The following is a 15,885-nucleotide window of genomic DNA, read 5'->3' as shown; positions in this document are numbered from 1 at the left end:
GAACGCCATGGGCTCTGTGTTGGAATGCCTGGGTATCCAGCTGGAGAAATCCAGGAGACTTGAGATCGTGTTAGTCCACTGAGCTAAAGCCTTGGCATTAGCTCTGGGAGCTAAAACGAGTCTAGAGTTCTCAGGCAAGAGTACTTGTCACAAACCACCTCGGCTACATGTACAATCAAACCTGTTAATAACCGGTGCCAATATTAATCACACTTCTGTGATTCTCAGAGTCTCAGCTGATTTAGGAGGGATGGATTACTGAGATAGCTTAGCCTGTGTCACAACTTCAGTGTTATGAACATGTAATTTCTGTTCGATTTTAAACAAATCTATATTTGTTTCCCATAATGTAAAAATTATGTAATGTAAATGTAAGAACAAAGAAAATCGATTATGTATTGAAGGCTATTGTTTGAACATTACGGCATATTGTAAAAAATCTAAGTACGTGTAAGTCCAAAGAGATACATGTAGAAGATGGATAGCCAACCAAAAAGCACAGAAAGGTGTTGCTGGTTTAGCTAGTCATTTAAGTAATCTGTCTTAACAGTTTAGACAACATCACAAGCTTTCCTAAATACTTTCTGAGATAGGAGTACCTTTTAGTCTTAATAATCTTGATAGCATGATCATGTGATTTCTGAGCCTCTTCCTGTATCATCTTGCCTCTTTTCTTTCAGGGTTCTCAGTCTCCCTCCACCCTGACCCCCAACGAGCGCACTGTGGCTTGGGTGTCCAACATGCCACACCTCTCTGCCGACATTGAAATATTGCGTAGCTCATCGAACCTTGAGGACCTCAAGCTGAAGGAGTACTCCAAGAGCATGGACGAGTCACGCATGGATAGGGTGAGTCTATTTTGGTGGTGATGACAGCCTCTCTGGTAAATTAAAGAAGGTTTCTAGATTATAAGGGAATGTCTTTATCTGATTTCCATTTTGTTGTATGGTAACATTTGACCTCCAGCATGATGTTCCAAGAATGTTATGGCAGGGTCAAAGGAAAACCTTCACTCTATGTCATAATTTGATGTACCAGGATTGGGGCCTGAGAATATTGCTAGACTGTTCCTTGAATTAACATCTGTTCCTTGAAGAAAGGAATGCTTTAATTCATTTAATTCCTCACCTACCAGATGGTACATACATTTTTTCATGCATGTTTTTCACACTGTGAAAAAGTCAGCAATAAAATGCTACAGGTGTGGAATAAAGTGCAGTGTAGAAGCTCTGAAACATTGGGGTCAGCCCTAATACCATACCCGTCTCCACGACGGGGCCAGCTTTAGTTTTATGACCTTAAATAAAAATATAAAAAAAGTTCAAATGATTGAGTGGTTGGTTGACGTGACTAATTGAGGATTTTCTGAGGGCAAAAGGGGGGTTCAACTCAATATCAGGAAGGTGTTCTTAATGTTTTGTTAACTCAGTGAATTTGTAAATATCACCATCATCGTTGAAACACCAGCGCTTAATGGTTATTGTGGTATAGCGTGATATAAACAGAATTCAATATAATTCCCCCCGATTTCAACTACACCCTTAGTCACTTTATCCTGGGGCCGGGTATGCCTAATACAGTTGAAGTCGGAAGTTTATATACACCTTAGCCCAATACATTTAAACTCTGTTTGTCACAATTCCTGACATTTAATCCTAGTAAAAATTCCCTGTCTTAGGTCAGTTAGGATCACCACTTTATTTTAAGAATGTGAAATGTCAGAATAATAGTAGAGAGAATGATTTATTTCAGATTTTATTTCTTTCGTCACATTCCCAGTGGGTCAGAAGTTTACATACACTCAATTAGTATTTGGTAACATTGCCTTTAAATTGTTTCACTTTGGTCAAATGTTTCGGGTAGCCTTCCACAAGCTTCTCACAGTAGGTTGGGTGAATTTTAGCCCATTGCTTCTGACAGAGCTGGTGTAACTGTGTCAGGTTTGTAGGCCCCCTTCTACCCACACATTTTCTATAGGATTGAGTTCAGGGCTTTGTGATGGCCACTCCAATACTTTGACTTTGTTGTCCTTAAGCCATTTTGCCACAACTTTGGAAGTATGCTTGGGGTCATTGTCCATTTGGAAGACCCATTTGCGACCAAGCTTTACCTTTCTGATGTCTGGAGATGTTGCTTCAATATAACCATATAATTTTCTTTCCTCATGATGCCATCTATTTTGTGAAGTGCACCAGTCCCTCCTGCAGCAAAGCATCCCCACAACATGATGCTACCACACCCGTGCTTCATGGTTGGGATGGTGTTCTTTGGCGTGCAAGCCTCCCCCTTTTTCCTCAAAACATAACAATGGTCATTATGGCCAAACTGTTCTATTTTTGTTTCATAAGACCAGAGGACATTTCTCCAAAAAGTATGATCTTTGTCCCCATGTGCAGATGCAAACCATAGTCTGGCTTTTTTATGGCTGTTTTGGAGCAGTGGCTTCTTCCTTGCTGAGTGGCCTTTCAGGTTATGTCGATATAGGGCTTGTTTTACTGTGGATATAGATACTTTTGTACCTGTTTCCTCCAGCATCTTCACAAGGTCCTTTGCTGTTCTGGGATTGATTTGCACTTTTCTCACCAAAGTACATTCATCTCTAGGAGACAGAATGGGTCTTCTTCCTGAGCGGTATGACAGCTGCGTGGTCCCATGATGTTTATACTTGCGCACTATTGTTTGTACAGATGAACGTGGTACCTTCAGGCGTTTAGAAATAGTTCCCAAGGATGAACCAGACTTGTGGAGGTCTACAATTTATTTTCTGAGATCTTGGCTGATTTCTTTTGATTTTCCAATGATGTTAATTAACGAGGCACTGAGTTTGAAGGTAGGCCTTGAAATACATCCACAGGTACACCTCCAATTGACTAAAATTATGTCAATTATCCGATCAGAAGCTTCTAAAGCCATGACATCTTTTTCTGGAATTTTCCAAGCTGTTTAAAGGCACAGTCAACTTAGTGTATGTAAACTTCTGACCCACTGGAATTGTGATACAGTGAATTATAACTGAAATATTCTGTCTGTTAACAATTGTTGGAAAAATTACTTGCACAAAGTTGTTGTCCAAACCGACTTGCCAAAATTATAGTTTGTTAACAAGAAATTTGTGGAGTGGTTGAAAAACTAGTTTTAATGACTCCAACCTAAGTCTATGTAAACTTGACTTCAACTGTATATGCTAATACATTCAGAATTCCAGAGCATTGATCTCCCTCTCCTGTCGTCTCTCTGCCAGGTAAAGGAATACGAGGAGGAGATCCATTCCCTGAAGGAGCGTCTGATAATGTCCCATCGGAAGCTGGAGGAGTATGAGCGCAGGATGCTTTCACAGGAGCAGCAGACCAGCAAGATCCTATCACAGTACCAGAGCCGGCTGGACGACAGCGAGCGCATGCTGAGGCAGCAGCAGCTGGAGAAAGACAGTCAAATCAAAGGCATTATCAACAGGTGAGCTCGACCAAAACAAGACAAGAAAGAAGGTTCATGTCTGCTTGCTCACTTGCCTAGATAACATTTACTTTGAATGCATTTACTTTAGAGAGAATTTCAATTCCCTGAACATCATATCTGTTTCAAAAAACGGAAAGGCTAATGTTGGGAGCCAAAATAGTAGAAATAAACGGAATCATGGCTCTGTAGCTTTCTCTAAAATAAACATTGTCTCCTTCTTTTCCAGGCTCATGGCTGTGGAGGATGAGTTGAGAGTGAGTGCCATTCCTGAAATCAAGCCCAGAATGTTCAGAGAGCAGGTCTGTCCGTTTGTCTGTATGGCTGAGAGTGTCTTCTAGTCTCTGAGTCTATGGCGTGTACGTCGACATGGTTTATTATGGATTCACTGGTCTGTCATGCGTGCCATTTTTACATTAGTAGTGGCAGCATGTAGCTAGTGGAATGCATTTGGAAACCTGCCACTCTGCAACATGCTTACCCAGATATGACTGGGTTACCCAGATATGCCGTAACTGTGGCAAAAAAGACTGTAACATACACTACCATTCAAAAGTTAATGTCCTTGTTTTTGAAAGAAAGGCAACTTTTTTGTCTATTAAAATAACATCAAATTGATCAGAAATACAGCGTAGACATTGTTAGTGTTGTAAATGGCTATTGTAGCTGGAAACGGCAGATTTTTTTAATGGAATATCTTCATAGGTGTACAGAGGCCCATTATCAGCAACCATCACTTCTGTGTTCCAATGGCACGTTGTGTTGGCTAATCCATGTATCATTTTAAAAAGGCTAATTGATCGTTAGAAAACTCTTTTGCAATTATGTTAGCACAGCTGAAAACTGTTGTGCTTATTAAAGAAGCAATAAAACTGGCCTCCTTTAGACTTTTTGAGTATCTGGAGCATCAGTATTTGTGGGATTGATTACAGGCTCAAAATGGCCAGAAACAAAGGACTTTCTTCTGAAACTCATCAGTCTATTCTTGTTCTGGGAAATGAAGGCTATTCCATGCGAGAAATTGGAAAGAAACTGAAGATCTTGTACAATGCTGTGTACTACTCCCTTCACAGAACAGAGCAAACTGGCTCTAACCAGAATAGAAAGAGGAGTGGGAGGCACCGGTGTGCAACTGAGCACACAGTGTCTAGTTTGAGAAACAGACGCCTCACAAGTCCTCAACTGGCAGCTTCATGAAATAGTACCCACAAAAACACCAGTCGTCGTGAAGAGGCAGCTCCGGGATGCTGGCCTTTGAGGCAGAGTTCCTCTGTCCAGTGTCTGTGTTCTTTTGCCCATCTTAATCTTTTATTTTTATTGGCCAGTCTGAGACATGTCTTTTTCTTTGCAACTCTGCCTTTCTAAGTAAACCCAAACTTTTGAATGGTCGTGTCCTTAACCCCATAAAGGGCCTTGATAATTCATGGACCCAATCCAGTTTCTCAACATCAGTTTCCCTTGAAAAAACCCATGCCGAAACATCTACAATGGTGTTCACTTTACATTGATGAATTAGTTTACTTGACAACATGTGCACCATGTCTGTTCCGTCGTATGTAAGTTGTTGAATGTCTGTCAAGGCACAATGTCCCTACATTCTTAAATTTTTACCACCACTGACAAAAGACAAAAGTTTCATATTGAGGCATGTCTAACTCAAAGTTGGTGTGAATGGCATCTACTGTATGATGGAGTAGACTGGATGTATTTTTTTTATTTTTTTTATTTCATCTTTATTTAACCAGGTTGGCCAGTTGAGAACAAGTTCTCATTTACAACTGCGACCTGGCCAAGATAAAGCAAAGCAGTGCGACAAAAACAACAACACAGAGTAACACATAAACAAACGTACAGTCAATAACACAATAGAAAAATCTATGTACAGTGTGTGCAAATGTAGAAGAATAGGGAGGTAGGCAAAAAATAGGCCATAGAGGTGAAATAATTAGAATTTAGCATTAACACTGGAGTGATAGATGTGCAGATGATGATGTGCAAGTAGAGATACTTGGGTGCAAAAGAGCAAGAGTAATGATATGGGGAGGAGGTAGTTGGGTGTGCTATTTACAGATTTTCTATGTACGGGTAGAGTGATCGGTAAGCTGCTCTGACAGCTGATGCTTAAAGTTAGAGAGGGAGATATAAGACTCCAGCTTCAGTGATTTTTGCAATTTGTTCCAGTTATTAGAAGCAGAGAACTGGAAGAAAAGGCGGCCAAAGGAAGTGTTGGCTTTGGGGATGACCAGTGAAATATACCTGTTGGAGCGCGTGCTACGGGTGGGGTGTTGCTATGATGACCAGTGAGCTGAGATAAGGCTACGCTTTACCTTGCAAAGACTTGACCTGGAGCCAGTGGGTTTGGCGACGAATATGTAGTGAGCACCAGCCAACGAGAGCCTACAGGTCTCAGTGGTGGGTAGTATATGGGGATGGATGGCACTGTGATGGACTACATCCAGTTTTCTGAGTAGAGTGTTGGAGGATATTTTGTAAATGAAAAAGCCAAAGTCAAGGATGGGTAGGATAGTCAGTTTTACGAGGGTATGTTTGGCAGCATGAGTGAAGGAGGCTTTGTTTCGAAATAGGAAGCCGATTTTAGATTTAATTTAGGATTGGCGATGCTTGATGTGAGTCTGGAAGGAGAGTTTACAGTCTAACCAGACACCTAGGTATTTGTTGTTGTCCACATATTCTAAGTCAGAACCGTCCAGAGTAGTGATGCTAGTCGGGCGGGAGGGTGCGGGCAGCAATCGGTTGAAGAGCGTGGACTCTATCTAACCAGGCGAGGCAGGCCTTCTCACTGAAGTGTTTTAGGGAGCGTTTGACAGTGATGAGGGGTGGTCATTTGACCGTGGACCCATTGCGCACGCAGGCAATAAGGCAGTAATCGCTGAGATCCTGGTTGAAGACAGCAGAGGTGTATTTAGAGGGAAAGTTGGTCAGGAGGATATCTAAGAGGGTGCCATTGGGTACGGATTTAGGGTTGTATCTGTAGGTTCCTTTATAATTTGTGTGAGATTGAGGGCATTTAGCTTCGATTGCTGGAAGGCCGGGGTGTTAAGCATGTCCCAGTGCTGGTCACCTAACAGTACGAACTCTGAAGATCAATTCACATATGGTGTCCAGGGCACAGCTGGGGGCTGAGGGTAGTCTATAGCAAGTGGCAAAGGTTGGAGACTTGTTTCTGGAAAGGTGGATTTTTAAAAGTAGAAGCTCGAATTGTTTGGGCACCGACCTGGATAGTAAGACAGAACTCTGCAGTAGTTTGCAACTCCGCCCCTTTTGGCAGTTCTATCTTTTCGTAAAATGTTATGGTTAGGGAGGAACAGGATAAAAGTATTGCTAAAGGCTATAAGAACTGGTCGTCTAGTGCATTTGGAACAGAGTAAAAGGAGCAGATTTCTGGGCGCGAAAGAATAGATTCAAGGCATAATGTACAGCCAATGGTTTGGTAGGATGTGAGTACAGTGGAGGTAAACCTAGGCATTGAGTGACGATGAGAGAGGTTTTGTCTCTAGAGGCACCATTTAAACCAGATGAGGTCACAGCATGAGTGGGGGGTGGAAGAAAAGGGCTAGCTAAGTTATAGTGAGCAGGGCTGGAGGCTCTACAGTGAAATAAGACAATAATCACTAACCAAAACAGCAATAGACAAGGCATGTGTAGCAGAGTGATCATAGGGTCCAGTGAGTAGCTGGGCGAGCCAGAGACACGGCGATTCAGACAGCTAGCAGGCAGGGGCTAGCAGATGGGCCTCAGGGGGACGTCGCAACTGGAGAGCCTGTTGAAACCCCCTCGAATGGCTATGTTGGCAGACCAGTCGTGATGGATTGGCGGGGCTCCGTGTCGACAGCAAAGGGTCCAGGCCAATTGGCAAAATAGGTATTGAAGCCCAGGAATTTTCTGATGGATCTCTTTGGCTAGCCGGGAGATGGGCCTAGCTTGAGGCTAACTCCAGGCTAACTGGTGCTTGCTTCGGGACAGAGACGTTAGCCAGGAGTAGCCACTCGGATAGCAGCTAACTAGCTGCGATGATCCGGTGTGCAGAGCTTGCATTAGGAAAAGGTTCAGAGCTTGCGGTAGGAATCCGGAGATGTGGTAGAGAAAAAGCAGTCCGATATGCTCTTGGTTGACATCACGCTGCGCAGACAGTCGGGAATTGACCGGGCTGATGCTGGCTGATGTCCTAGTTAACGGTGATGACCGCTAGCAGTGGCTAACTGACTACTAGCTAGTAGCTAGTTAGCTAGCTAGCTCCTCATCGGGGTTCCGGTTCTAAAGTATAAAAAATAGTAGATCCATACCACATTGGGTGAGGCGGATTGTAGGAGAGTATGTTGAAATTGAGATTAAAAATATACACGAAGAAAACAATATATACACGGGACGGGACAAGACAAGACAGGACAAAGACGTGTGACTGCTATGCCATCTTGGTAGAAGGTTGAATGGTGTAGTAAATATTTGGGGTGTTGCTATGCATTGCAGTATATTCTACTGAGTCCTAGAGAATGGAATTTTATCAACTGGACAACATTTGATTGGTTGAAGGCGATCCAATCACTGACCAATTTGTTTAGCAAAATTCCCTCATTACAGATGTAGGCACAAACAGTTTACCCCCTATATTTCTGAAAACAAAATGCCGTAGCTTACCATGGTACAACTGTATTAACTTCTAATTCATCATTTGAAATATTCGTACATTGTTTTAATTTTTCAAAAGTGTGAATCAGAAAGAAGCTGGGGATTGCACTGATAGTAAACAGGATTGAGGAAAAAAGTAGAGTATAAATATAAATATAAATATATAAATAAATAAAACATTTAAATAAGTGGATTTAGAAATGATGCAAACAATGACATTGATAAAACTCACTATCTGCTATATTAAAGCTTCAAACAGCAATGGTTCTATGTAGCACTTTTTGTACTCAAACAACCCTTTTCTTTGAGAGGGTACTTCACTAGATTCTTCGCTTTCTTAATGGTTGCAAAGAGGGGTTTCTTCTTGCTAAAGGGTTGTGGGTAATGTGAATTTCTGTTTTCATGTAGCATGATTTCACATACCGTGGTACCTGTGATTTTGGTTGTTGTTTTATTCAAACTGTGTTGCCTCTGTGTTTATGTTCATCAGTTCTTTTGGGGTGGTGGGGTGGATACATTAGCATCTTTGTGTACTGATACGTCTTTACAGGAAATTATGTTTGTGTACTGATAAATCTTTACATGAAATTAGCGCTATTTCTTTTTGTAAGTCTTACAAAGTGCATGTGCATGTCTAATGCTAGTTTTCCATGCATCTCTGTGTTGAGGATGAGTTTGTGGCATCTGCCAGATGCCTGAAACAGTGGTTTTGATTGATCAGGAGCATGAGTTTTTGATGATCCGAACAGAGGTTAAACATGAGACTTTTCTTTTATTATTTGAGAAAGGATAGGAGCAGAAGCAGGGAGACAGCATAAACGGAGTACAAATGTGTCGGGCTCATGATCGAACCAGGATCCAAAGGCGAGAGCATTGCCCACTCAACCAGACTCCACGTGACATTTTTCGTAAATTGGCCATATCTAGCTTTACTTGTTCATTGAGTGTATAAGGCCAGAGTCTGTAGTGAATTAAGGCAGCCAACACTGTTAGGGTGTCACTGATATGAAGCCCATTGACAACTACATTTTCTCAAATTTCAATGACCAACACTGACTTTTTTTTATTTTTTTACATGAAGGGAAAGGTTTCTACTGCCAGCTGAGGCTGTATTGACTCAGACAAATGGTTGGACTACACCTGGTTTGTGTTTATTAAGGCATACAACAACAAAAAATGTTTTGCAACGCAAAATGAAAAATAGCTTTTCTAATATCAGTCTGTCTTCTTCAGTTGGGTTCCTAATGAACCCTAAACCAACCCCGTGCCCCCCCCCCCCCCTCTGTCCTGTGCTTTCTTGTGGGGTCTTTCTTTCTTTTCTTTCTTTCTTTCTTTTCTTTCATCTTTGTTGGAATTTATCATTCCTCTACTTTATAACCCATTTTTCTTCTCTCCCTCTCTGCAAAACTCCCCCCATCCCCCTCCTCTATCCCCTCCTGTGTGACGTTCTCTCCCCATGCGTTCTCTTCTGACTCCTTCCCACCCACCATTCCTCCTTTTCTCCCTCCCTCCCTCTATCTTGCTATCGATAGGAAGAGGACTCTTCCTCTCTGGGTTCAGCAGACCCCCATGGTCTCCCCGGAGGTGGGGGGGGGACAGCCACCGCCACTGCCAGGCCCGGGGTCTCCTTTTCAGGTGTCTCCTGTGCCAACTCCCCTTGGAAAGGAACCCTCCCTCCCCTCCCACCTCCCCGCCTACACGTCAGCCACAATGGGGAACTCCATGGCAACCGAGCCTACCCCTCGACTACTACCATGGTTACGCCAGCCAGGAGCACGGCATCATGGACCTCGGCAACAGCAGCATCAAATCCGAGTTTAACCGGGGGGAGAGCAGTCTAATAACGAAATGTGATTACTGAAAGTGGAGAGACGAGTTTTCACTCCCAGAACATCCTCTTGGCTATGTTTCTCCTTTTAGCCTTTTTCCCCAAAATAATAGTAGATTTACTTGATAGGGACAGATTTAATGACATTGACACATTGATTTACCAGATGGCAGATGCATTGCACCGTCTTGCTTTAGCTTGCGCTAATTTCCACCATCAGTCACTACATGGGCTTTGAAATAATGAGAATTGGTTCTCAGTTAACAAGCCTTGTTGAATAAAGGAATAATAATAAAATGACATGTTAGTTTTAAAGACTAAAGGAGCCATGCTCTGATGTTTGACGGCTGATCCAAAGATGGTGGTTATGTCGTTTTTAATTCAATGGTCAAATGGGCTTCTATCAGTTTTGAGGTTGACAATTAGTAAATCATAGTTAATAACGTGTGGATTGGGAAGGCTTTTTGTACCTCTTTATTTGCCTCATTTTTTATTTCCCTACTAGGGGTTTCATGCTGTGTGTGTGTGTGTGTGTGTGTGTGTGTGTGTGTGTGTGTGTGTGTGTGTGTGTGTGTGTGTGTGTGTGTGTGTGTGTGTGGAGAGAGACAGGTGGAGAGGGTATTTTGTTTTACCATATAGTTCTATTGCAGTGGTTGCTAAATGTTTAACTCTATTGCAGTCTAGAATAACTCAAAGATTCGTATTGTTATTTCATCCATTGCCCTTTCACCATCTTCTTCTTTCCCTCCCTCCCTTCCTGCAGCCAATCCAACCGTTTTACGGAGGACACCCTGGAACCTGACTGGCAGAGCTGATATGGGTCCCGGCATAATTCTATTGGCTGGCAAAACATAGAAGAGGTCTGCAGTACATGGCTGCTCCAGATCTGTTGACTTCCCACAACAAGCTGAACTTTTGGATAATTCAAGGGGGGGGGGGGTCTTCACATGCTAACACACACACACAAACACACTCCTTCATGCATTTGCTCTTTCTCTCCCTCTCTCTGCAATACCACTGTAAGTTTTGACCCTGGTGACAATCAGCTCAATATGAGTGGTGATGTTTACATTGTCTGCTTGTTGCAGTGACCCATTCACGAGTGATGAAACATGGCAATATTGAACCTGTTGTTTCTGTTTAAATAGGTATGACAAAGCACAATACTGAGAAAGAGAGAGAAAGAGACTTTGGGGTATCCCAAGATTCCTCCCCCTACCTCAAATATTCACATCACTTTATTAATTCCCCTGTGACAAACCTACTACACCGAGGCCTTCGCGAAAGCAGTAGGTTTTTTAACTGTTATGCTGAACGCGTAACCCGCGGCCAGAGGGTAGAATTCTTGAAAACAGAACCAGCACCCGGGAGCCTGTCGGAGAAACATGCTGCCTACGCCCATGTTTTATTGAAAACAATGGCAGCAATCGGATACTTTTACTGGGTAACGCGTCCAGTTATGCTGTCAAACACTATGGCTCCAATTTATGTTTTTTTAATGTTCTTAGTATTAAACTGAGTAGATTAATACTTAGTATTACAGACGGTGAATGAAATGAAAGCCTAATGCCAATACTGCCCCTGTTCTCAGACTATATATCTCTGTAATGCCGTGAACATATCTATTCTCTCTGGCCAAATTGTTTCCTCCTTTTCCCTTGTACTGCTCTTCTCTATCTCCACCCGAGAGTAAACAAACTAAATATGCACAGCCCTATGTTTCACAACAGAAGGACAAAAGGTTTCGATTATCTATGTCATCTGGATACAATTTAAACCTAAGGAGCTGGGACATATGGACATTGTTTTACATTTCCTACATATGTGTTTTAATGATATGAATTACTCACCTGGACATGTGTGGTGTTTGTTTCTTTAAATTGATATCCCAGTAAGGTTTCTTTACATTGTGGACAATTCCTCTGGACCACTTCGCTTGTGTATGTATGGGTTCTCTTTGAGATGGAAAAGAGGTGGATTTGACCTGCTCTGCCTCCATCAAAATCTGGGACACACTGCCCTCTTGTGACCATAGTATCAATCTGCACTCGATAGCAGAGGAAGGATGCTTCCTCAAGTGGTGCTCAGCTACAGAGCTCGTGTTTGGCTGGGGATCAGGGATGCTGCAATTGTCATGAGTGACCTGTTCCAGTTGAATTGACGCCACTCTTTCACCTTGGACTCGTGCAGATGCCTGGACTCCAACCTTCAGGTCGTACTCACCTCCCCTTATCATCACATAGGGGTGTGGCAGAACAATCATCAGATGGAATAACTTAATGTCTCAATTATTGAATGGGTGTATCTGTTCCTTGCATATATATATATATATATATATATATATATATATGTGTGTAGTACCAGTCAAAAGTTCGGACACACCTACTCATTCAAGTCTTTTTCTTTATTTTTTACAAATGTATACATTGTAGGATAATAGTGAAGACATCAGAACTATGAAATAACACATATGGGATCATGTAATAACCAAAAATTTGTTAAACAAATCAAAATATATTGTATATTTGAGATTCTTCAAAGTAGACACCATTTTCCTTGATGACAGCTTTGAGCACTCTTGGTATTCTCTCAACCAGCTTCACCCGCAATGCTTTTCCAACAGTCTTGAAGGAGTTCTCACATATGCTGAGCACTTGTTGGCTGCTTTTTCTTCTCTCTGCGGTCCAACTCATCCCAAACCATCTTAATTGGGTTGAGGTCAGGGGATTGTGGAGGCCAGGTCATCTGATGCAGCACTCCATCACTCTCCTTCTTGGTCAAATAACCCTTACACAGCCTGGAGGTGTGTTGGGTCATTGTCCTGTTGAAAAACAAGGGATAGTTCCACTAAGCTCAAACCGTGTGGGATGGCGTATCGCTGCACAATGCTGTGGTAGCCATGGTAGTTAAGTGTGCCTTGAATTGTAAATAAATCACTGACAGTGTCACCAGCAAAGCACCCCCACACCATTACCCCTCCTCCTCCTCCATGCTTCTCAGTGGGAACCACACATGGGGAGATCATCCATTCAACTACTTTGCGTCTCACAAAGACACAGCAGTTGGAACCTAAGATCTCAAATTTGAACTAATCAGACCAAAGGACAGATTTCCACCGGTCTAATGTCCATTGCTCGTGTTTCTTGGCCCAAGCAAGTCTCTTCTTCTTATTGGTGTCCTTTAGTAGTGGTTTCTTTGCAACAATTCGACAATGGAGGCCAGATTCACGCAGTCTCCTCTGAACAGTTGATGTTGATGTGTCTGTTACTTGAACTCTGAAGCATTTTTTGGGGCTGCAATTTCTGGTAAGTCTAATGAGCTTGTCCTCTGCAGCAGAGGTATCTCTGGGTCTTCCTTTCCTGTGGCGGTCCTCATGAGAGCCAGTTTCATCATAGCGCTTGATGGTTTTTGTGACTGCACTTGGTAGAACATGTCTTAAAGTAATGATGGACTGTCACTTATCTTTGCTTATTTGAGCTGTTCTTGCCATAATATGGATTTGGTGTTATACCAAATAGGGCTATCTTCTGTATACCACCCTACCTTGTCACAAGGCAAAGGGTGGCTACTTTGAAGAATCTCAATTATAAAATATAATTTGATTTGCTTGACGTTTTTGGTTACAACATGATTCCATATGTGTTATTTCATAGTGTTGATGTTTTCCCTATTATTCTACAATGTAGAAAATAGTAAAAATAAAGAATGAGTAGGTGTGTCCAAACTTTGACTGGTACTGTGTGTATATATATAGTTAAATATACAAGAAAAAGGTTCCATGTACACTGAGTATATCAAAAATTAGGAACACCTTCCTGATATTGAGTTGCCCCTCTGCTTTTTGCCTTCAGAACAGAATCAATACATCGGGGCACAGTGATGCTGCCCCATGTTGACTCAAATGCTTCCCACAGTTGTGTCAAATTGGCTGGATGTCCTTTGGGTGGTGGACCATTCTTGATAGACACAGGAAACAGCAGCGTTGCAGTTTTTGACACAAACCAGTGTACCTGGCATCTACTACCATTTCCCATTCAAAGGTGTTCAAATATTTGGTCACCCTCTGAATGGCACACATACACAATCCATGTCTCAATTGTCTCAAGGCTTAAAAGTCCTTATTTAACCTGTCTCCTCCCCGTCATCTATACTGATTGAAGTGGATTTAACAAGTGACATCAATACGGGATCATAGCTTTTACCTGGATTTACCTGGTCAGTCTATGTCATGGAAAGTCCAGGTGTCCTTAATGTTTTGTACACTCAGTGTATATGGTTGGCTTGTACAGTATGTGTGAATATGCAGTGTGTGTGTGAAGAATTGTTCCCTAAGACAAAAAAATCTATAAAAATACACCTCACAACGGCAGGGACGAGAGGGGGTACACAAGCATGGCTACACACAGGAGCAGATCCCATGTCTTCTCATTTGAGTTGTGTATTGTCCTCTCTTGGTTCCCCCCACTCGAAGAAAAACAAAACATCAATCTTTTGTTTTCCACCCATGCAAATACACACCACCCTGTTCTGCACACGCATACGCAAAAATAACTATTTCAAGCCTCACACACACATAAGAACACCCTTTCACACAGACTCACATACCAACTCTAACTAAATGAATCCCACAGAGATTTCTGTATATGCTTTATCTTTCCCTTCTAGTCAAACTATGGAACTTTGACATTATTTTATGTGTTGGTAATTTCTGTATATAAATTGGGGCAGTGGATATTACAAATTCCCGCTTGAAACTATTTAATTCATTTAATCACTTTTCTTTTTAATATTTTATTTTCTCATAGTTCTATTAAGGTACATATATTTACATACAGATCTTTGTTGGTTTTATGAGTAGACCTTATGGTACGTTGATTTTGTAGTGTTTGAGATAGTTAAGGATTTAGATAGACTTAAGATCATGCTTTTCATAGATACAGGTGCACTATATTTAAATGATATACTGTGCCTCTGTTCAAATATCAGATTTTTTTTAAAACAATGCCACAATCCCATTTCTCTTTTCATCTACAAAGGCCTCAGATCAACATCTTCTCACGTCAATAACCGAGTGTCCAAAATACAAGTGAATAGCATAGAAATGTTTGCTGTAGCCACAAGGAATGAATTGCCATATATTGATTTAGCCAATATAGGCATTTTTTCAAGTTTCAAATGTAAATCATTCTCAGCTGCTTTGCTATAACATTTCATGCATATTACTCCTAGACATGAGTAGATTGTCATACAAATCAACTGAACCCTTAATCGATCATATTGAAACTACCTATTTATTCATAACATTGAGTGACGTGATATAATGCCTTTTCTCTTAGCCTTCCCTTTGATGCTACCCTTATGATGGGGCCTTCCCTTAAAGTTAGCCATGCCCCTTGACAAGCCATAACCTCTGAACACCCCACCCCCTCCTATTGTCAAACTTTTAATGGACATTAGGGAATGTCACAGACATTTGTATGCAGACATTATTTTGTGTGTATACTGTAGATCAATGAAAAACATATTTAACAAAATGTTATGGAGATTTCATATGAATGTTAGTCTCATGATGGTAATGGGTATTGTAATTAGTATGATGATTATTGTAATTATTATTGCTATTACAATGAATTATTGATATTTACTTAATTAAATAGAAATTGCTTTTATGTGAATAAGGGTGAAGTTTATATTTCTGGAGATTTAAATAAGCAAACAAATGAATAAATAGATATATCCCTATCCTCCCACATTGCATTGTGTGCTCTGTCAATTACGTTGCTGTATCTAATCTAACTATAGTCTTTTGCTTTTGCCATTGAGGGCTTCCACTATTTCAAATTAGGGTGGGGATTCCTATTGGTTGGGAGTGATCAGCCAACAATCAGGGAATTGTCTTCAAATTGGGTTGATTATAATTTGTAAATGGCTTTAAACTATATTACCGCCATCTAGTG

At 41.4% G+C, this 15,885-nt stretch overlaps 1 protein-coding gene across 5 annotated transcripts in view; it reads left to right on the top strand.

Annotated features, from left to right (window-relative positions):
- Positions 1-15,678, top strand: part of LOC109875608 (ras/Rap GTPase-activating protein SynGAP) — a 110,115-nt gene extending 94,437 nt beyond the window's left edge. For 3 of the 5 annotated variants that reach the window (XM_031793504.1, XM_031793507.1, XM_031793508.1), the window contains 5 exons: positions 681-848; positions 3,242-3,453; positions 3,683-3,710; positions 9,633-9,950; positions 10,692-15,678. In XM_031793504.1, coding sequence (XP_031649364.1) covers positions 681-848; positions 3,242-3,453; positions 3,683-3,710; positions 9,633-9,941 — 717 coding nt within the window. In that variant the 3' untranslated portion in view covers positions 9,942-9,950; positions 10,692-15,678. Of the gene's footprint in view, positions 1-680; positions 849-3,241; positions 3,454-3,682; positions 3,756-9,632; positions 9,951-10,691 lie in introns of all 5 variants that reach the window. The other 2 variants (XM_031793506.1, XM_031793505.1) reach the window with 2 other exon arrangements.
- Positions 15,679-15,885: the final 207 nt, after the last annotated feature.

This window comes from Oncorhynchus kisutch, linkage group LG17 (genome assembly GCF_002021735.2).
Source record: "Oncorhynchus kisutch isolate 150728-3 linkage group LG17, Okis_V2, whole genome shotgun sequence".
Taxonomy (NCBI): domain Eukaryota; kingdom Metazoa; phylum Chordata; class Actinopteri; order Salmoniformes; family Salmonidae; genus Oncorhynchus; species Oncorhynchus kisutch.
Note: the sequence above shows the minus strand (reverse complement) of the source record. Positions and strands in the feature narration are given on the sequence as shown.